This window comes from Elgaria multicarinata, chromosome 9, assembly GCF_023053635.1.
Source record: "Elgaria multicarinata webbii isolate HBS135686 ecotype San Diego chromosome 9, rElgMul1.1.pri, whole genome shotgun sequence".
NCBI lineage: Eukaryota > Metazoa > Chordata > Lepidosauria > Squamata > Anguidae > Elgaria > Elgaria multicarinata.
This window is the reverse complement of record NC_086179.1, coordinates 43521299-43543718: the sequence shown is the minus strand read 5'-3', so window position 1 is coordinate 43543718 and position 22420 is coordinate 43521299. Positions and strand designations below refer to the sequence as shown.

The window sequence follows — 22420 nt, the reverse complement described above, 5'->3', positions numbered from 1 at the left end:
ATTTCCCTTAACATCAATGTGCCATTCAAGGTAGTGGGCAGGGCTGTAGGCAAAAGGGGGTAAGGTCGAAGCAACAAAACTACCAGCCTACTTTACTTTAAAGCTCTTACTGCTGGCGAGTAAGCCTTAGGAGAGGCATTTCAGCCTTTTAGAAAAGTGCATAAAAGCCGGGGAACCACAAAATGTCATAGGAAAGGGGCATGGCAATCTGGGGGAACCAGGTGAGCTGCATTTGGCTCTCAGGCCTAAGATTCAATACCTCTGCTTTAGAGCCAGCTTCATGCATCAGTTCCAAAACAGCTTGGAAAAAATCAGACAAGCTTTCCATTAGCAAAATAGACTTGGATCCAGTGGAACTTCCACAACTGGATGGGGGGTGGGTGGGGGAATTTCTGCTGATTCCCCCACTTCCTTCCCATGGCACTAGTCATGCTGTTCCAGAGTCCTCCTCAACCCTCCAGAGCCAGAGGGTTTAGGGGACACAGGAGGCTGCAGGAGAAGGGAGAGTCGAGACCCAAGAGCAAAACTCCTCTCACAGAACTCTGGATCCAACCCCAGGACTGTACTGCCAACCAAATGTCATAAATTACTACGCTCAAGTATATTTGCATTTTTCATTAAACTAGAGACTAACTATAAAACAATTACCCTGAGTATCTCTGAAGTCCGCTGAATCTTCTAAAAGGTTCTTTAAATAATCTATGGAAAGAGAAATATGATTAAGGAACAGAACACAATGATGCTATTTCAATGAACAATGACAGCATATCGTGTTAACTAAAGAATGCAACCAATAATTAGTGATATAATTGAAAAAGTGAAGAAAAAAGTCTTCCACAATCTGACTAGCATAGTATAAACATTTGTTATTTCTTAGATCAAAAATTCTGAAAAGCTGAGACATGAAATTGTTATTTTGTACATGAGCAGCTTGACTTTCATTGAAATCTGGGACCAGAAAGTAGTTAATTTTTGTTATATTATGCCTTCAGAAGAACATAAGAAGAGCCATGCTGGATCAGACCAAAGACCTATCTAGTCCAGCATTCTGTTCACACAGTGGCCAGTCAGCCGCCTAGAAAAAACCCACAAGCAGGACATATGAGTGCAACAGCACCCTCCCACTCATGTTCCCTAGCAACTGGTGTGCATACGCATACTGCCTGATACTGGAGGTAGCTTATAACTTATAAGCTTATAACCATCAGTAGGCTGGTAGCCATTGATAGCCTTCTCCTCCAGGAATTTGTCCAACTCCCTTTTAAAGCCACAATCCAAATTGGTGGCCATCAATATGTCTTGTGGTAGCAAATTTCATAGTTTCGCTACTGTATGCGCTGTGTGAAGACGTACTTCCTTTTATCTGTCCTGAATTTTCAATGCAGTAGGAATGTCCCCTATTTGTTTATTATTATTGTTTATATACTGCCTCATGTGCTAAAAAAGCCATTAAGGCGTTAAAATGGTTAAAAACGTGAAAACATTAAACTACATATTTTAAAAAGCTAAATTGAAAAGATGCACCTTTACAGCCTTTCTAAAGGCCAAGAAAGTGGAGACCAATAGTAGTTCCTGAGGGAGCACATTCCATAGTTTGGGAGCAATAGTTTGGGACTGTTAGAGCAGTACGACAATGGAATCAGTTACCTAGGGAGGTTGTGGGCTCTCCTACACTAGAGGTATTCAAGAGGCAGCTGGACGACCATCTGTCAGGGATGCTTTAGGGTGGATTCCTGCATTGAGCAGGGGGTTGGACTCGATGGCCTTGTAGGCCCCTTCCAACTCTGCTATTCTATGATTCTATGATTCAATACAGGAGAAAACTATCTATTGTATGAATCAATTGCTATGTAATCCAGACCTTAATCTTACTCTAAGGATTTGGATGGTAAAATTATTATTTTATGGAGTGAAGGCCTAGACACTTAAGAACAATTTGAGGGAAATTTAAACTTTTGAAATGCGGATACACTGACGTATGTTTAAGATACTGTGGACTGATCGAATAACAAATGAGGAAGTAATACGTAACTTCAGCAAATGGAATTAAGAAATAGAAGAAGAAAATTACAATATCTTATTCATATTATTCAAGGAGAAAAATACACCTGAGTGGGAAGAAGATTAACATCATGGCTAAAGAACTGGTATAGCTATATTTCTATACAATTATTTAGTGCATGGCGTCAAAACCAAAAATAGTTGAAATGATAGGTAACCTCTGATAGGAAATAACACTTTAAGAAGATCTATGTTTAATCAGAAGTAAGCCCCACTGCATTCAATACGATGAATCAATATTATTGTACAGGATGTTTAAACAAAGCAAAAGCTACACATTTATTTGTCTTATGATCTATTTTGCTTTTAGCCACTAGATGGCCCAGTTGAATCACATAATTCTTCTAACCAGCATAGGTTTTAAAGCTTTAATTACCTGAGAGAAAACTACAGACCACTGATTTCAAAGGGACTTTAAAAGTGCTTACTGTAACTATCTTGTGCACTAACATTATTATATGTGTATTTAAAACACTCTGATCCAGTCTTGAAGGGGATCTGGTATCACATGCAGCACATCTTCCTGAAATGGGTTGCTTTCTCTCTCCTCCAAGGCAGAGGATCACAAGAATTACAGTAGGGCATGACAGATGGGGTCAGATTGAAAGACAAGGCATCAGCCTGGCTGTTTTACAGCTATTAAGAATGTAGCTGAAAGCTATATAAAAATGTCAGGAGACCCAAGCAGGTCTTGACTGAATGTCAGAGAAGAGACAGTCTTTTTTTCTCCTAGGGATTGTTACAAAGAGATTTCTTTTAATGCATTTATATCTATAACCCACCTTTCTTCCACCATGGAATTTAAGATGGGGTGGCTGAGGTTCATATGTGGTTTCTCATTTGAGCACTGACTTGACACAGACCTGCTTAGTTTCAGCTGTCTCGTGTGCTCCCAGATGATGCCTTGGCAGAGACTGGGCATGTACTGCTAGAAATACCATTTCCCATAACTTCTGTGCTAATTTGGAGATGATTAATAGAAGCATGCTAGTTGATCTTTCTGCTTCCATGTCTGCAGATTTTGCACACAGGACTGCTTATTATTTCCAAGTGGCTTTCTAATTTTACAGTAGAGTATTTAAACATCCATCTTCAACAGCCACATAGACTAAATCTAAATTGTATTTTCAACTAAAAGTTAGATTTTTTTTACTTTCAAGTCTGAAGTCTAAACATTTAATGGGATGTGCAATTATGTGGGACAAAATTCCACATTGGTTCTCTCATAAGTAGCAGCGGGGCAAAAAACGTATTATTTATGCAACAGTTGAAGAAAGCAAAGCAATATAAATGCTTTTCTGGCAAACAAACAGCACTGGAAAAGGATGTTACAAATAATAACAGCACATCAGAGGAAGAAGTGAAGGATATGAGTAAATGGAAGGAAGGGAAATAAATAAATGATCACCTTAGATCACTGGAAGACCTACTTATTTTGCTGCTTTACTCTACTGGAATTCAATCAAGGATTCAATTGAGCCAGGGCTCCCTAGAGCTCCACCCTAGAACTGGTTTCCCATGTTTTAAGGAAGAGCCCTGGAATATGTAAAATAATAAGTGCAAGACTATCTCTTGGATGTATGCCAAATGCCACTTCCACTAGCAGTAACCACGGCCTACCCCACCTATGCCAGATTAGAGGGAAGAGCTTTTAACTCAGGCTTCAGCCCCATGCTATAAGTACAGGGGACTCCTTGTTGTTGTTGCTGCTATGATTGCACTCACAAATCTTTACGTCAGGATGGAGAAACTGTCTCCCTCAAGACATTGTTTGATGCAACTCCCATCACTCCTAGGCAACATGGCCAATTGTGGGGTATGAAGGGAGATGTAGTCAAACAACATCTTCATACCCCACTGAAACGGGATGAATATGAACAAATGCAGTTGTAGATACTAAGCTTCATTGCAGTTGGAGAGAAGATGAAAAACAAGACTGAAATAGTGTTTCATAGAGTTATCTCCTAATTTACATTTTTTCCAGATCTCATTTGCATGATTCTTAGCTCTGACGCATGTGTGGGAAGGATATTAGGTTTTCTATATATCAGAATAGTGCAATGACAAATAAACTAACCATCGGTCTTAGAATACTATGTCTTGCAGCACCTAACAAATGTATTAACACACACAATTATATATATTTGTTGTTTCTGTGTGAAACAACAACATTCAAAAGTACAATGACTTGAAAGATCTATCTTATTAAACAGAACATCACTTGCAAATCTAACAGTGTAATGTATGTCAATTACATTGACTGGTTGCCATAAGCAGTACATTAGCAAAACCACCACAAGATTGAGAAATGACAAGTTAGCTATAGTAAAAAAAAAAAAAAAGGCAAAACAACCAGTAGCAGAACACTTTAATTCTGATGGCCACAACCTTTCACACATGAACAACAACCTAATTCAGAAATCCTTGAAACAAGGTGTATGTATGTATGTCTTTTGGGGCTACAAGACTCTTTCTGCAGCAACAGACAAACAAGGCTACCCTTCTAGAATTTTTACCACGTCCATCCTGACTGCAGCCATAACTTAATATAATCAACAAATTCCAGAATCGTTTGCAGTTTGGGCAAACAGTGCAACAGTTGTTTTGGACTAACAGTTCAATCCTATGCATGTTTACTCAGACGCAAGTCCCACTGTATTCAATGGGGCTCAGTGATCACAGGACTGCATCCTAGAACTCCTATAATACCCTCAAGATCAACGAAATAATGTACCATAAGTTTTTGTGGGCTATAGAGAAGTGACTGCAAAAATGCACTTCTGGCTTTCCATATTCAAAGGTGAATTCCTCTATCAGAGGCTAATTCACTACAATTGTTATTTAAATGCCAACATTTCTTTCCTCTATGAAAAGTTTGATGTCAGATCAAACTTGTGAGCATAAAGTAGATATTGAACATGTGCTTCCAATTCTGTGTTTTTCACAATTAGGAAGTAGAAAATTCAGGCCTACAAAAGTCATACTAGAATTAATGAGCTAACAGATGTTGGCTACAATAGTGCATCCAGTTAGATATACTTAAATTCCATTGATTTCTGTGGGATTAGAGCAAGAATAACTGGAAGTAGGAGAGAGTCATTATTTCAAAGCCCCAGCCATGCAGGAACTCCCTATTTTTTATCTAGAAACCATTAAGTGTGTTCACAGGGATTCCATTTTGTCCACATGGAGTTTTCTGCTGCTAATATCAAGGAAAGAGAAGCTCTCACGTGCACAGAACTGTATGTATATGCAAGCACATGTAAGTATGTTCATATATTGTTATATGTATAGAAATGTTTTAAAGAAATGATAATACTTTCCTGGCATAAGGCATACATGTTTAGCAATTGGCATACATAGTCCTCTAAGCAACTAACAAAATGACCTATTTATTTATTCATTCAAACATTGAAGACTAATCCAAGAGCTATTTCACAGAAAGAATGCTAAGCATATACAACCCTCTGAATCATCATGGAAGGAAGACAAGTTGTGAAATGATTTCTGCATTTCGCTCCCTGGTCTCTTAAACCAAGAGGAACAATGTCAAAACCAACATTTACTGCTCCTGACTTGCCAACGCACTAACACAACACAAGGAAAGCAAAACAGAGCAAGGAAGTCTGAAGAGTGTGGAATTCACTAACTCAGCATAAATAGTGTTCTCTGCATCTTTGGCAATGGAGTTAACCTTTCTACAGCAAACCTACAGAAAGCAATGAAGAAAAACGTTTTAATCTGAGAGAAAATAGGTAACATTTAGCTCAACTACATATCATCAACACATATTGGGTGGGCTTGTACCATAGGTTCTAGATCTTCAGCACATCATTACTGTGACAGGAAAGGCCCACATGCTGCTGCTGCTGCTACTGCTCCCATTCCTTACCAGTATAACAACAGACAGTTCCCAAAATTTGGCTTTGAAGGTGCTGAAGTAGTAGACTTGTTTTACACAATAAAAACTTGTCAACAATATTTTTGCCAGGAAATGCTCACAGATTGGAACTTCCCATCTTTGTTTCAGTGTTCCATCACCAACTATGCAATTCTATACCATCCTCAACTATTGCAACAGATCTAGACAAAGTTCAGTGGTTTTTTTGTTGCTCAAATAATTGAGTAACAAAAGTACTCAGCAACTGAGTAACAAAAGTACTGATAATCTAGAAAAGATTTCCCCCCTTGACAATCTGTATAATACATTAATAGATGTATTATACAACTCTCTAGATGTTGGTAGTTTTAATGTGTTAACGTATTTTGTATAGAGTGTTTGTTAAATGTACTGTTGGTATTGGTCAATGACCATAATAAAATATATTCATATTCATTAATAGGATATTCCTACAAATCTTTCCTTTTAAAGCTAGGCAACCAAACTTTAGAGAAGAATCGACGTTACTGTTTGTATACAACTGCTAGAATACCTTACAGAACAACTCTATGCATGTTTACACAGAAGTCCTACTAAGTTTAGTGAGATTTACTTCCTAGGAAGTGTGCTTAGAACTGCAGTTTTAAAAACAACCCCTGTCCTCCCCCAAAGAAGTAGGTTTTACAGAGAGGCAGAATATGTGTGTGTGTGTGTGTGTTAAAACTATATAGATAGCTTCAGCAACATCACTCAGAGAACAGAATATGTACGGATCAGCATTTCTTCTAAGAAAAATATTTGTATTATAGCAGTTTTCAGAGCCTCCTTTCCCCTTTTGAAATCAAACCTGTTCTATCCTGAACAGCAGGACCATACTGAACAGCTGTGGAAACATAGTATAACATCATAGGCTGATACTTATCACTAGCCAAATTTATTTAACAGAAGATAATAATAATAATGATGATGATAATTTTAAAAAATCAACAGCATGCTTCCTTTGCATTTTTATCCACCTTAGAGTAGCCTAGAAGAATTTCTTGCGATATAGTAGTTTCACCACACATCTAAATTTAAACATTGTTTTGGTGAGCTTAGTTTGCTACATATTCAGAATGGCTTTTAGCTTATAAAGTTGACTTTTACCTGTCAAGAGCAGCCTGTACTGGGGGATCCTCTGAACTGGCTTGAGCAAGTAGTGCTTCAAGGCCAAGCTCGCACAGCGAGGACTCATCTGAAAAACAAACCACCCGGAATTCTGAAATACCAGCTAACTTATCTCAACTAAACAGTTTACTGCTGCTACTATATGCTGGAAAAATACGTTCTTTTTATTTTTTTATATCACCAAAAGAAGACCATAGATGGACTTGGAGTTAGAAACCGCCTTTTATGTATAGAAGTAAGATTTACCTAGCATGTCAGCTTGCTTTAGGCAACATCCAACCTTGTTCCTTCTGCAATTGACGTTGTGCTGTGTAAGCAACCTTTAGCGCAATACCAATACCATATGGGGACAGGAAGATGCTGTCGTATCAGTATAAACAATGAAGTAAGTAGAGCAACATGGTGCCCTTAGACCCTTGTTTGGTGCCCACTGAGACAATCTACTCCTCCAAATTTTTATTTTAAAAATATGTTTAGATTTGTTACTGGCAGCTGGGTTTGCTTCAAAGTGATGTGGGAGGCTCTAGCTGCTGCCCTCTTAATATTCTATGAATCCCTCTGGGCAGGTTGCTTGCCCTTTGTAACTAGCCATGCCCAACCATGACAGCCATTTTATGGCTATGCCAAGGACAGTTTCTCAATTTTCCAAATGTGCCCATGGGACCAAAACTTTGCCTACTCCTACTTGAGTTTGCATTTTGGCAGCAGATTGAATCCCAAATGAAAAGTGCTTCAGCCAAGGGACATGACCTGCTTTTTAACGTTCCACCCAAGTTGCCCAAAAATTAATTTCTTGTGGACATAGGACTTGTATAAATCACAGAATATAGAGCTGGAAGAAGATTCATAGGCCATCTACTCTACTTCCCTGTTTGATGAAAGATGAGGGATAAGAGGCTTGCTAATAAAGAAAAATGACCTTCTCTCTTTTTAACATTTATTTTTCTCAGAATATGTACATATAGATATTGAAAGGAGTTGCTAAATTGTATCTGATACAGCCCTACTTGCTAGCTGTAAGAATTGATCTACTAAGACTAACTTTCCTGAAATAAAACTACTTTTAGCCTCAATAGTTGCTTCCTACTTCAAGTTTCCAAATTCATTAAAAATGAAACATCGAAGAAAACAGAAGTTCCTCAACCAGTGTTCTAGTTAGACCCTTCTCGCATCAGTTTTCCAAGGAAGTCTATAGAACAGAGAAATTTCTGTGTACCAGAGTTGCATATGCTTTATCTGTAGGAGTTTTAAGTGCTGTTGTTGTTGTTTTTACAAAGGATTGTTTTTTTGAAAAAAGAGTTTTTCTTTTAATTGTCAGTAAAGCAAAGTGATTTATTTATTTTATGTAAATGACAATTTGGCCCCCAAAATTAACTATAAAATCTTTTGATCATATAGATCATTCCATGTTTTCCTTATATCTGACTTTTGGAGAATGACTCATTCGTAGTATTTTATTTCAGTTAGAATGGTAGCTCAAGTATTTAAAATGTTTACCTTTCTTTCCACTACTGCATTTCTCTTGGTAACATCATACTATATATTTACAGCTAGATATGATGCCCAAATACATTGCGTATGTTGCTTATCAGATATTATTCATTTTTGTTACTTAACTCTTTAAAGTCAATGCAAGCCACTACTTGGAATGTATAGAATATCCACTCACATGCATTTTAAAAGCGGACAATGAGTGAAAAATGTATACACTACAACAGCTAAGACATGTATACTCTGCTATTATATAAAGTAGCCCTTAAACAACGCTAAAGGCAAAAGGTAATATGTGCGGAGAGACATGTTTACAAAGGTTTAATTACCTCAAAATCTCGAACGACAGCAGCAAATGCAGGGTTCTTCTTACAATGCTCATGTAGGAGGGCTACATTCCTATCAAATTCTTTGATGTAAGTGGAATACATTTTTAGGTAAGGTCCCTTTTTCACAAATATATCGGCAATTCTCTGATGGTCAATCCTAGAATTTAACACCAGGAACAATTAGAAGCTACACCTACAGAATACAGCATGGAGCATATTTTCCCTCCCTTTCTGTTCTCCCCCATAACCTCCTCACTCAAAGAACAAGAGGATCCTGGGAAAATAGTGCTACGCCCTGGCTCTGGATATGCAAAGCCAGGCCCGGGCCCTTGTATAATGTTTCGGACTGAAGGGGCTTCGAATTTTGCAATATATTCCAGAATACTGCTATCCAAACAAAAATCTACAGGGGGCAGCTAGTAGACAGTGAGCTAAATCTCGCCTTTGGACAACCACCACTTCTCAGTGTATGCCGTTGTAGTTTAGTCCGGTAGGAGAGAGCAGCAACTGGACTTAATGAGGTTTTTTTTGCGGCACAATAATGGCCAGAAGGGTCGGAAGACGGGCAAGAGGCAGATGACATCATGTGAGTAATTCGTGAGTGCCCAGTAACGAGTGTGCAGTAAAACGCTTGTCGGATGGAGCTTATTGCTAGAAGTCTGACTCTCTTTAGGATCAATATTCCAATCAACCAATTAGTAAGAAGAAATCTATGCCCTGTATATACATAGTTACCAATGAGACAGCCGTTCTTCTAGCTCTCTCAAGAGGTCCCGATTAAGCTCATACAGCTGAGGTAGGTAGTACAGGATCTGATTCAGGATCCTGTCTTCAATTACTGGCTTTCCAAGCTGCCTGGAAGCATGTGCCACTGAATCCCGGAAATCCTATTAGAGTACAAATGGGAAACACACATAACACATACAGCCAATGAGAAACGGGTCTCCAAGCAACAACAGAGCTTACATCATTTCCCTTGTACACGTGCAGCAGACCCATTTGGCCAAGAACTCTAAGAACAGGCATGCAAGCCAAGGTTAAAGCCACAGCTTCTGAGCTTTGGAATAGAAGAGAAGTTCAGGCAGGGCTTATCCTATGCTTAACTGAATAAAGAATATAGATTCCGCTTATGGAAAAGTCTGCCTGAAAAACACCATTGCTAGAGCTATGCTGCTTTCCTCTCTTCGGCCTAAAACCTTGCCCTATCTACATTACAAAGTTGTATCTGTCTTGTAGCACTTTAACTCTCATGATTTTCCCCCAAAGAATCCTGGGCATGGTAGCTTGGTGAGAAGAATTTGTCTCCATTAGAGATTCCTCCCCTCACAGGATGTAGTGATGGCCACCAACTTGGATGACTTTAAAGGGAATTGGACAAATTCATGGAGGAGAAGGCTATCAATGGCTACTAGTCCTGATGGCTATATGCCACCTCCAGTATCAGAGGCAGTATGTTCATGTACACCAGTTGCTAGGGAATGTGGGCTGGAGGGTGCTGTTGCACATATGTCCTGCTTGTGGGTTTCCAGTCAACAGCTGGTTGGCCACTGGATGAAAAGAATGCTGAACTAGATGGACCCTGGTTTGATCCTGCATGGCTCTTATGTTCACACAACTAACTTTCCAAAGAACAGGGAATGATTGTTAAACCAATTTAAGTCTGGAATGTGGATATGCCTCTAGAGCTGTTCAGTTTCAACCTAGAATCAGTGATGTCTCTATAGCTTTGGAATGATGAAGAGGACCCAAATCACAGAACGTGTTCTGTCTACTCGTAAAATGGCTGCATGTGGATGTGCTGAGAACTATGTCTTGTCAGTTGTTTTAAAAGTGACCCATGCTGAATTCTACTCCTGCTGCTCTGATGGAATGATAAACCATTATTTAAATTATTTATTTCTGGACACGTAGAGCCTCTTCACACATTCTATGGCAGGAAATGCCAATCCAAGCATTCCTGCCATGTGTGCCTGTCTAATCTACACAAACATTTAGGTAGCTCGATATATTACTAAAATTTACATCCCACTGAAAGGTATTTTGTCAAGGCTTAGAACGCCCAACCACCACACATTTTTACAGGCAATACATCCAATGTGTAAACCAGCTCTCATTCCTGTGTAAAGCTGATGGTGTCTTTACATTAAGGGAAAATCACGTTGTGTTTCCTGCTTTTTGGCACAATTGTTATGGACTGCATTACACAGACGGAGAGGGGTGATAGCGTGGTTTGAATTGAATACTCCGTTCCCTTCAATTAAGACAGCACCAACTAGTGGTGCATTATCCTGCTTTTTGGGGGATATTACCACTTTAAAAGTGGTTCTTTTCATTATGGACTTTGCAACAGTTACCGCGGGAGACGTCCTGGTCATTCACGACATCATGTAATCGACCCACAAACCTCCATGAGTGGCCAGTCATGAGCATGCTAAAACCGTTCATTTAGAGAAGCCCTGATTGTAGCAATAGGAGGTTGCCTGCTCTCCTAGCTCAACAAAGAAATACAGGGCTAACTTTTGCTCTCTCTCAAAATGTCCATATTTTCAACATCTGCATGCTGGAGAAATCAGGATTGACATAGGGCTAAAAGAACATAGCACATTTCTTGACAGGCTCTTCTCTAAGCCAACATCACAGCGGTGAAAAGTGCTCAAACAGATGCTTCATATGGCATCTCTCTCCTTTTTGTGTTGGGGGGGGATAGGGAAAAGTGCAACAGACACCCTATCTCACTGCATGGTTTAATTCACTTTTCTCAACCAAGCAACAATTATATAACCAAGCATAGTAAATATATATGTACAAATGCAAGTAAGGCAAAGGAATTATGTAAATAAGTGCACAGATGTTTGAGATGTGGACTTACATGCCAAAAAAAATCCTCCACACAGTTGGGTGGGGGAATGAACATTGGCCAGCACATACTCCACCCCTTTTGGGGTTGCTTGCAACCTCTTTTAAGATTAGTTGTCTTGAAGCGGGAATGGGGAGGGGTGCCTTTTGGTATTGGGGACTTAAATGGGCTAGATTTCAATGAAAACAGATGGCTCTATTCATATGGAAATGCAATGTTTTTATATCTTGGGAGCCAACTGGCGACACAAAACTTAACTAGCTTTTTTACATCCCTGGGGTTTCATGACCTTCTAATACTGCCTTCACGTAAGGGAATAAGTCAAAGAATTACTCTAGTTAATAGAATCCAGATGGAACACAGTAGCTCCAGAGAGCTTTAAGTAAAACATAACATGCAGAACGTTAACAAGAACATTCAGAAAAGTGCCAGAGGGGGAAATATGCTGGGAATGTGTGTACTCTTAACTTGCTCAAGCCAGACCAGTGTTATCTTGAATGGCCTTATTCATGAATGTAGAACAGTCAAAGGCTAATAATGGTGAGGTCTAGCTCTTTTTGGCTTAAGCCATACAATCATTATTCCTTCTCCTCCCTCTCTCTCTCTCTATACCAATACACCCTACCCAACCGCTAACAGGGAGAAAAAAGAATACAAATGTATGCTTCTTTCTAGGTGAAAAAGCTACTGCAGGCCCACTGAGCCAACACTCTTGAGGCTATGTGGTCTTTCTCCAACAATAGAACAGAGAAAAAGTAGCTTGTAATATGAGTAGATAAGACAGGAAATCATGTATTGTGCTGCTACTTGAAATCAAGTGCAGGCAACATTTAGTCACAGTTGTTTTTATGACAAGCAATCTGTCATGATGGTAAAATGTGCTAAAGCAACAGTGCAGAACACTTTCATAATGGGGGGAGGGGGGAGGCCACAAGGTCCTCCACAGCCAGGACGACATTGCATGCAATTCAGCCCCACTACTTCATTGCCATTCTGGGGAAAGCCACACACATTGGATTTCTCTCAGTTTGTAGTTGGATTGCGAACTCTGGGTTGTTTAAACTATGGGTTGCCATTACCTGTCAACCTAGAATAATGAGTTGTTTTGTCCAGCTATGAAGGCAGCCAATACTACAGCACCACAAAGGCATTTGGAATACAAGGACGGAACAAGCAAAGGAGGAGAGAAACAAACAATTCAGGGATTGAGAAAACAAAGCTCAGTTTGTTCTATCTGCCTGAAAAACCAAGGCAACAAACCCAGGTTTTACCATGGGTTAAATAAACTATGGATTAGCATTATGTGCAAACCAAGTCATAAACTCCACTGTCAATTACAGGCTGCTTTTGAAATTCTAAGTTTTAGAAGTAGTTTGTAATGCTGTGAAGTTAAGGATGCCATCCTAAATTTTATGCATTGGAATTCAATATACAATTTGTGTCAATGTTAAAACATACTTCTAATACTTAAACAAAAGATAATTTTAAATATCAGATGTTTCCTAACAACAAATCTGAAACACTTTAAAGTAAAGGCCACACCTGTCCATCTTTCAGTATCTATTGTCTACTCACAACAGATTTTAATATGCACATATGGCTCCCAGGTGAGTCCAAGGAAAGGCTCAATTACTTTAATAAATTTTAATGGGTTACCGGTGCTGCCTTCTTGAATTACAGACTAGTAAGGTGCAGTTTCATGTACTGCCTATTAAAAATAGTTTTGCATCCACTTGCAGTAGTGTTAGATCGGTTCTAGTCAGATAGTCTTTCAACTTAAAAAAATACAAACAAAACCTTATTATATAAAAGATGTTCCATCAAAAGTAGATAGCAGATGGCATATGATCTATCACTTTGAAGCTTTTTGTCAAACTTCCCAGCTACTGGTCAACTAGCAGAACTACAAGCACAAAGTTATCCACAAAGGAATCCTTTGTTAACCTGGGTACCAAGGTTACAACCCATAGTCCATGGATCCCAGCGAAGTTCTAGTGAAGCCATTGTCTTGGTTTACATTACCTGGCATTACATGAAGGAGCCTTGTGCTCATATGTTCCTTTCTCCTGCTTTGCACTCAGTTTTAATTAGTTGCTCCCATGGAAACTACGTTTGCAATTACAGCCGAATTAGCAAACTGTGTGTTATACAATCCTTGCAAACCTGGATTTTAAAGTACAGTTTGATTCTGGTTTGGAATCATGGTTGGAAGGGACTGTACAAACTACAGCCTGCAGATTCAAAGTAATGCCAAACTGGTTTCTGTAAAAACTGAAGTAACTGATTAAAATAGGAGGATATACAAAGGAGGAAAAAGGAACATGCAAGAGTAAGAGGCATTCACATAATGCCTCTTACATAATGCCTCTCAGGATGATCAGGGGTCTGGAAACAAAGCCCTATGAAGAGAGACTGAAACAACTGGGCATGTTTAGCCTGGAGAAGAGAAGATTGAGGGGAGACATGATAGCACTCTTCAAATACTTAAAAGGTTGTCACACAGAGGAGGGCCAAGATCTCTTCTCGATCCTCCCAGAGTGCAGGACACAGAATAACGGGCTCAAGTTAAAAGAAGCCAGATTCCAGCTGGACATCAGGAAAAACTTCCTGACTGTTAGAACAGTACGACAATGGAATCAGTTGCCTGGTGAGGTTGTGGGCTCTCCCACACTAGAGGCCTTCAAGAGGCAGCTGGACAACCATCTGTCAGGGATGCTTTAGGGTGGATTCCTGCATTGAGCAGGGGGTTGGACTCGATGGCCTTGTAGGCCCCTTCCAACTCTGCTATTCTATGATAATACAAATCATCCTTTGTTATTACACATGACCAAAGCCAATGAGTCTGTTTCAAAATAAGAGATTATGGCTTGGATCCCAAGTATAACAAATCTGATCAATACATTATCATCATCATCATCATCATCATCATCATCATCTATATACCGCCCCATAGCCAAAGCTCTCTGAGCAGTTTACAAAGTTTACAAACATTATGGTCTGTACCTGTCCAAGAACAAAACTGTCGCCTGTACTGTGCTGCTGGTGAAAGCCAGCACATTTGCCTGAATTTGCCAGTGAGGCAAGTCTATCCAGGAAAAAGAATAGCAAGCAATTTGTAGGAAGACAAGAAAAGGAAGAAGAAAATGGAGAAATAAATGTGCTGTGTGAGTGATGGAAGGCAAAATATATTTAAAAAGTAGCGAGAGTGGGGGGAGGCAGGTAACTTTGCTGCCACAAGTCCAAAATGTCCAATTGTATCTAGGCAATTAAAAAAAAGCTATTCCAGACTCCAGAATCCCTAAATTACTTTATATCTGGAGGGGTTAAAATAGTTTTTGTTTTGACTTTAGGGAAAAATGACTATGAAATTAAAGAGCCCTGACCTGACAAAGCAGTCCTCAGCCTTTGAACTTTGGTCCCCAAAGAAAAAGAAAAACCTGAACAGTCAGGTTCAAACGTGGCTGTCTAGCAAATTAAGCTCATGCACTTTCTGAAATACCTGAAAACAACCAGTGGGAAATCTGTAACCCTCTAAAGGCTAGTTACTAATTATTCAAGTCTCACTTTTCTATACCGCCCCCTCTATTTGGATGCTTTTCTATGTATACACAAAAAGGCCTACATTCTAAGGGAAGGCCTTACAGGTAATGAAGAATGAACCTTGCTAAATAAAAAAATGATAGAAAGATATGGTTGTAATATCTTCGCTGATAAATGGCAATCAGCAGCAATTCCTTTCTCCTGGAAGAGAAGGCTATCAATGGCTATTAGCCCTGATGGCTATGTGCTACCGGCAGTATCTGAGGCATTAAGCCTATATGCACCAGTTGCTCGGAAACATGAGTGGGAGGGTGCTGTTGCATCGTGTCCTTCTTTGTTGGTCCCTGGCCAACAGCTGATTGGCCACTGTGTGAACACAGTGCTGGACTAGATGGACCCTTGGTCAGATCCAGCATGGCTCTTCTTATGTTCTTTTAGTATTAAAAGTCACTGTGTTCTGGCTCCCCTCAATTACATAAAATCTGTCACAAACCTCATGGCAGTTCCGTAATATTGTCTTTCCCAGCACAACAAGCTATTTATGTCAACTTGATAAGCCCATAAACAAATTAAATCTGTGTTATAGCAGTGTTACATTTTCTTAGTATGTGAAGGATTTTCAGATGTCAAAAACAAACCATAAAAGAACACCCTCCTGCTCTACTGCATTCTGACCTAGCTGGGAATGCACATGCATTCCAGACTGTGCTCAATTTCAGAGTCTCCATATCTCAATCTAGAGGTGTGAAAACATATTGGCCCCAAACAGAGCACATTCTAAGCTCCATAAATATTTGCAACATTCAGGCCAAATGTCTTGCTTGCAGCATTGCAATAGAAAAAATAAAGCAGTGGTTTTTTTGCCATTAAGGAGAATTCCAGGAGTGTAGAGTTTATTTTCTAAAGGTTTTACCCTTAAAGGCAGCCTAAAAAGAATTCTAAATAGATAAATAAATAAACAAACAAACAAAATTGTAGTTGTGCATTTGTAAAGAGGGAACATGAATAACCCCACCAGTCTAATATAATTTCAGTGACAAAAAAATTAAATTATTAACTTTTAACCAAACATACACATGAACAAAGTTAAATACTTACAATGTGTAAGAGCTTTAGCACATCTACAAACCTATTTCAAAAAGAAGAACAAAAACACATTATCAGCTGCAAAGAAAAAACATATATACAAGCCTACATGAAATATTTAATTCTACACAGATACTTACACTTTCTCTGAGCTCATGATTTCTTTCGCAATATGGTAAACCTTCGTTTTCTTCCCTGTTGCTTTAATCTGAAAAAGGAAAGAAAAAAAAATCTTAACAGGAGATAAACATGGGAAGGAGGGAGGGGAGAGAAGGAAAGAGAAAGAGTTGTTGTTTTTAAAGAAGGCAATAGCCCTAAGTTCTAGTTTCTTTTATATAAAACTTCTGCTACAATTATATCACATATTGCTCCACAGCAGCCTTTCCCAACCTGGTGACCTCCAGATTTCATGGACTACAATTCCCAGCATTCCTGACCAATAGCCATGCTATATTGGAACAAGAAAGTTCTGAATTCAACTCAACCTTATTTACTAGTAGAGCCTGTTTCACTGGTATGAGTTTATAGCTCTTCCTCATTAGGAATGGCATTCTTTGCTTAAACATACACTATGTATCCCCAGAGAATTGTGCTACAATACTGTACTGACAACTCCAGTTGTTCAAAAGTAATGAATCAGATCAGCTGTACTAGCTTTCCCTTTGTACATTCTCACTGGAACAAGCATAACTTGGCCTTATTGTATAATAAAATTATATCCAGCATACAAAAGAATTCAGTTAATTACCCATTGCATCTATTTTTACTTATTCAGGAAAGTGGCAGGGCCTACTTTAAAGACGGCATGTGCTGCTATCCAGTGAAAGACATTGAGTCAGGATAATTTTTTATCTTAGTTATTCAGCTATGGCTCAGTACTGAGAACAGGCCTGTTTGGAAGTGCTCACTTCAATAAACACTGTGAGCACAGTGCTCACAGTGCTCACTTCAACAAACATTTTTTAAGTCAAGATGTTCTGGGATACAATGTTAAACATTATTTTCCTGCATGTTATTTCACTTTTAAAATCAGGCAATAGAAAAATCGGATAGATAACCATAATAAATATTTGCTATATACACTACAGTTAAAAATGACTACCTATTGGTTTAGGACCAGATTATCTGAAGGTCCACCTGCAATCACATATATCTGACTGTGCTTTAAGATTGGATTGAAGCCTTATTTTCTGGTCCACCAGTGAAAGCTGTTAGATCGGCAAGTACCAAAGAATACATCCGGTCTTAGACTGGGCTGCACTCCCCTTAAAGGATGAAGTGTGCAGTTTGGGAGCACTCTTGGACTCAGCACTAACTGGGGAAGCTCAGGTGGCAACCAGGAGTACTTTTTACTAGCTCAGATTGGTACATCAGCTGCATCCTATGTAGAGAGAACTGATCTTTCCTTAATGATCATGTTTTGGTGATGTGCAGGCTTGATTACTGTAACACACTCTAAATTGGGTTGCCTTTAAAGATTCTTTGAGAACTTCAGCTGATGCAGAATGCCCAGATATTGGTGGGGTCTGGCTTATACAACCCCGATACTGTGCTAGTTGCCAGTGCATTTGAGCCCAGTTTAAAATGCTGGTTTAACCTTTAAAGCCTTAAACAGTATGGACTCGTTACTTAAAGGACCACCTTCACCAAGTCCTTAGAGTCTGTCTGTTCTCTAAGGTCATCAACAGAGGCCCTTCTCACTCCCACACTTCTTTTATTGAGGCTTTGTCAGGCTCCTTCTTTGTAACACTTCAGAAAAGCTCTAAAGATGCATTTGTTCTTGTTGCCATTTTCTTAATTGTATTTATGGGCTGCTCTTTCTATTTTTAATTGTTATTTTCATGGATTTTTACTGTTTTTTTCATTGTGTGCCTCTTTGGGAGGGTTCTATCCCTAAACAAGGTCTAAAAATAATTGTAAATAAATAAATAAAATCTACTGCTGTTATTTTTAATGCCTACTTATTATTCTGTTATTTTATCAATTTGGAATATTTTGTATTGCATTTTATTGATGATTGTACTGAAAAGTTGTAACTTTCCCTGGGCTGATTAAATAAAAGAAATAAAGAAGTAAAGAAATGCAGTTTTGGATATTTATCAATACTTGTTTGTTAGCCACCCTACCTCCCACCCACAGATAAGCCAAAATAGCTAACCATCTACACATGATTTTTAATCCCTCTGCAACTTTTTTGCAACAGTCAAGTATGAAGTAGATTGTTAGGTAATTTGATCCCCAGCTGCTAGATTCAATGTACGACAGGCTGGCTGCAGCCAGAGAAAGAAAAGATGTTTGACAATTTGTCTCAAGTTCCATGTTTGCTGAAAAACACAAGGAGCTCTGTGATGAAGACTAAATTATCTAATTTAACTTTTCAGGTGTATTTGACTTTGAATGCACATTATTAGATTTTTAAAATTATTGTGCATGATAAATTCTAGGAACTGAATTTCCTGTCATCAGTAATTTTCAGGAGCTGGGGCACTGAAAACTTTGCAGGATGACAGCCAGGAAGACATGGGAGGACTGTGTGCTGGGCTGGTTGGGGACACACAAAAAAGAGCATACATCTCATAAATAATTGCTATTTTGCACAGTTAATATTGTGGTGACCAATGAAGGTGGCTTCTCTTTTGGATCTTATGGCTTCAAGGACACTTTATTTTTACAAAACGCTAATTAATGCTAACAGTTTTATCCACTGTTTAACCTTTGATGTTTAAATGGTTTTAAGTTTTTATTGTATTTTTCTTATTGTTAAGAATATATCAAAGGGAGGCATAGAAATGGTCTAATAAATAAATATTGGTATGTCAAAAAATGTATACCTGCTTGTTTTCTTGTGTATCAAGCTCCCCTTTGCTGGAGTCTGAATTGCTATCATCATCCTCATCAGAGCTGTTCATATCTCTCAGCAACATCTCATCATCCGAATGTACATCTTCCAGCACCAAATCAGAACCATCAAGTTCTTCAGCTGAGGACCTACAGAATAAAATTGCTACATAATGTAACCACAGTTCCACTTCATTTTGGGTTGAAGCACAGACCACTGCTCATTCCAGAAGCTTAGTTCATTGTTAACACAATCCTAAACTCCATAACGTAACCCAAAAAGAAAAGGAAACAATTTCCTGTAGGGCCACAACCATCGTTGCATCACAATTACTATCATGGCAATCCAAGTGTCTTTACAGATTACATAGCTTGGTAGGTGTCTTAAAATTCTCAGCCAGATGCCAAAATCCATCTTTTTTGTTGTTCAAGAGAAACGTCAAGATCTCTTCATGTGCTTGATCTCATTTATTTTCTGCCTCAGAGCAAAGAAGTGGCTTCTCTTTTGGATCTTATGGCTTCAAGGACATACTTTTACAACAAAAAGCAAATTATTTTTAGAAGACTAAGATAAAGATAATTTCCCAAGACACAAATTAATTAAAATACATACCATCTATATGTTAATATTATCTAGTTAATTATATTATAGATTACATTTTATAAAATTCAGTTATTCAAATCAAACCTGCATCCTAAAAACCTTGATGATACTCCTCTCTGACAGCTGTCACAATAATTGAAATACAGGGGACACCCCACTGCTAGGACGCAAGATGATGTCACTTCTCATTAGATCCATCTACCTTGCTGTAGTAATTGAGAGAGACAGATCTCACTGAACTTGTGAGTAAACTTCCTTCTCTAATGCCATCAGATAATCCATTTTTTTTTAAAAAAAAAATGTTGTTTAGTAAGAAGCATATAAAATATTTTGGAGAAACACAATGGAGTATTAAGCAAATTTATTCTGAAGCTAATCAATAAGCTAGATAGTATAGTATATCTGTGATAAAGAATAGAATATTATAAACTCACTCAACCATGCCATCAGCTTCAGGAGAAACATGTTTGCTAGACTTGTGTAGTGCTAGTCTGCTGGAAATGAGCCATGCAAAAGCAAAATGGTAGCCCTAAGACCTTTTAGAATCTAATAAACTTAGCACATATCCTCAGGCTCTGGAATATCTGGGTATAAAATGGTTCTAGCAAGTGGCAACAGCATTCTGGTTACAATCCTTAGGCCTGTCATGGCTCATATACTTTGAAGCAGGATAAAAGTTATTGTGATTGTGCAGTTACTCACCTATCTTGGAAAGGGCAAGCTTCAGCAGGCTTCTTTCAAACCAAAGATCCAAAGGGAACTTCTGTTTGCAGGAAGCAACACAGCCCCCTGCCCTTCAATTATGAAAAGAAGCTAAAGAGAACTACACTCTCAAACTACAAGAGCTTTTACAGGGCATTGGCAAAGCAGAGGGACAGGTGGAAATGCCAATCCCCAGGAAAGAGTGCTAACATTTCTATGAACACCCAAGCTCTAAGATACTGGATACAAATGTCTGGGGACTCATGTAAAGAGAGAATTAAGTAGGAGGCAGCAGGGGTCCTTCCAGCGAGATCAAGTATTCAGGGGCTTCCCCAGAGAAATGACCTAACTTATCCCAGAATGAAGACTTTGGAGGCTAACAGGAAGACAGTCACAGTCCCTGTTCTCATGTAATGTTGGGGGATTGGAAATTAATGAACCCATGATTTGCTGTAGTGTGTGCTGTCACCATTTTGAATAGGCAACCTTCAATTGGAGCTTGCTCCATTACATCTGAACCCGGACACTATGGCTTGTGCATTAAACTAAGCCATAGTTACTTGTTAGGTTAACTGTGGGTTGTTTGACACACAGTGTCAACACACAGTGTCTGGATTCGGACATCACATAGCAACCTCCAATCAGGCTGATTGGAGGTTTCATTTTGAAAATGACAGTGGAAGTCTATACCTCTTCACAGCATTACTGCACATTATTAGCTCTTTAAATATTTTCCAGTACTCCATTTTTTTTTTGCTTATTGTCAATCATTTTCTCATACCCATTTGTCATCCACATATTCCAGTTTTTCACAAGCTCTCTCAACAGTTTTGCAAAATGAACCAAAAATATGCTGAGTTAATCTCATTTAAAATTGTAACCTCCCACGTTTTTTATGTTAAGCTTTTTTGGGGGGGGAGGGGAAAAGAAACTTCTGCATTAGCAGTCATGTGAAACAAGTCACCATTAAATCACTGCACTATTCTTTGAGTAAGAATACCCTGTCAAAGCATGTGAGCTGGCTGTCTCATGCAAACAGTGACCTTTCTGGTTTGCTGAATTTAAAAATCTGAATTTATGTGAAAAGGTATCGCCTGAAAGAATCTCAATATAAGTATATCATACTAGATCCTGTTTTATAATTAATTTTAAACTGAAGGCGGGTAACTAAAAGGAGAGCCACCAGTAAAAATGCATAAATTTAGATAAAAGTTTTTCCTAGCATAGCTCTCAGAAGCTACCTTTTGGAGACTGGGCTGCTACTAGACATTTTGCAGTGAGCTTTCGTCATGAGGCTTCCTGCTTAATCCAACATCTGAAGAATTCTTCCCTCATTTGTGAGGACCTAATATGCCCTCAATGAAAAAGCTTAATATGTTCTTAAGTCCCATTATTTAAAAACAAAAACAAAACCTTTCCTAATTATAGAAAAAGAAATAAACAAAGCACATAAAAATAGACATTTTACAGGTTTTCTATTTAAAAAGTAGATTTTATTTTACTAGATGTGCTAGCTTGCAGAAGTTTGGTAGCATACCTAATATTTAATGGTACCAACATCTGCACATAGGAGCTATCAAACTGATTGCTCCAAATCTGGGAAGTTGGTGCTTCTTTGTAGTTTACACAAAAACAAGTCCATCATTCAATATCCCTGAAAGATATGAACTCTAGACAGCTTATTCTCAAAGATCTTCACAGGTAGTGTTTCAGTAAACATTTTGAATAAGCTCCTTAGCAAGTAAATGGCTCTTTGTTTCAATATTCAAAACACTGGTGATAATATTAAGACAAAACTTTCTACTTAGCTGCAATGAATTCCTCTCTAATTCATTCTGTCTAAGCGCAAAAATTCAGCAGACATT

General features: G+C 38.5%; 1 protein-coding gene across 1 annotated transcript in view; it reads right to left on the bottom strand.

Moving 5' to 3' along the window:
- Positions 1-22420, bottom strand: part of FGD6 (FYVE, RhoGEF and PH domain containing 6) — a 63500-nt gene that overhangs the window by 17013 nt on the left and 24067 nt on the right. The window contains exons 3-9 of the mRNA XM_063133757.1: positions 19243-19399; positions 16552-16619; positions 16424-16454; positions 9664-9815; positions 8929-9085; positions 7088-7175; positions 649-699 (exon numbers count right to left, since the gene is read on the bottom strand). Of these exons, the coding sequence (XP_062989827.1) occupies positions 649-699; positions 7088-7175; positions 8929-9085; positions 9664-9815; positions 16424-16454; positions 16552-16619; positions 19243-19399 (704 nt within the window). The remainder of the gene's footprint in view (positions 1-648; positions 700-7087; positions 7176-8928; positions 9086-9663; positions 9816-16423; positions 16455-16551; positions 16620-19242; positions 19400-22420) is intronic.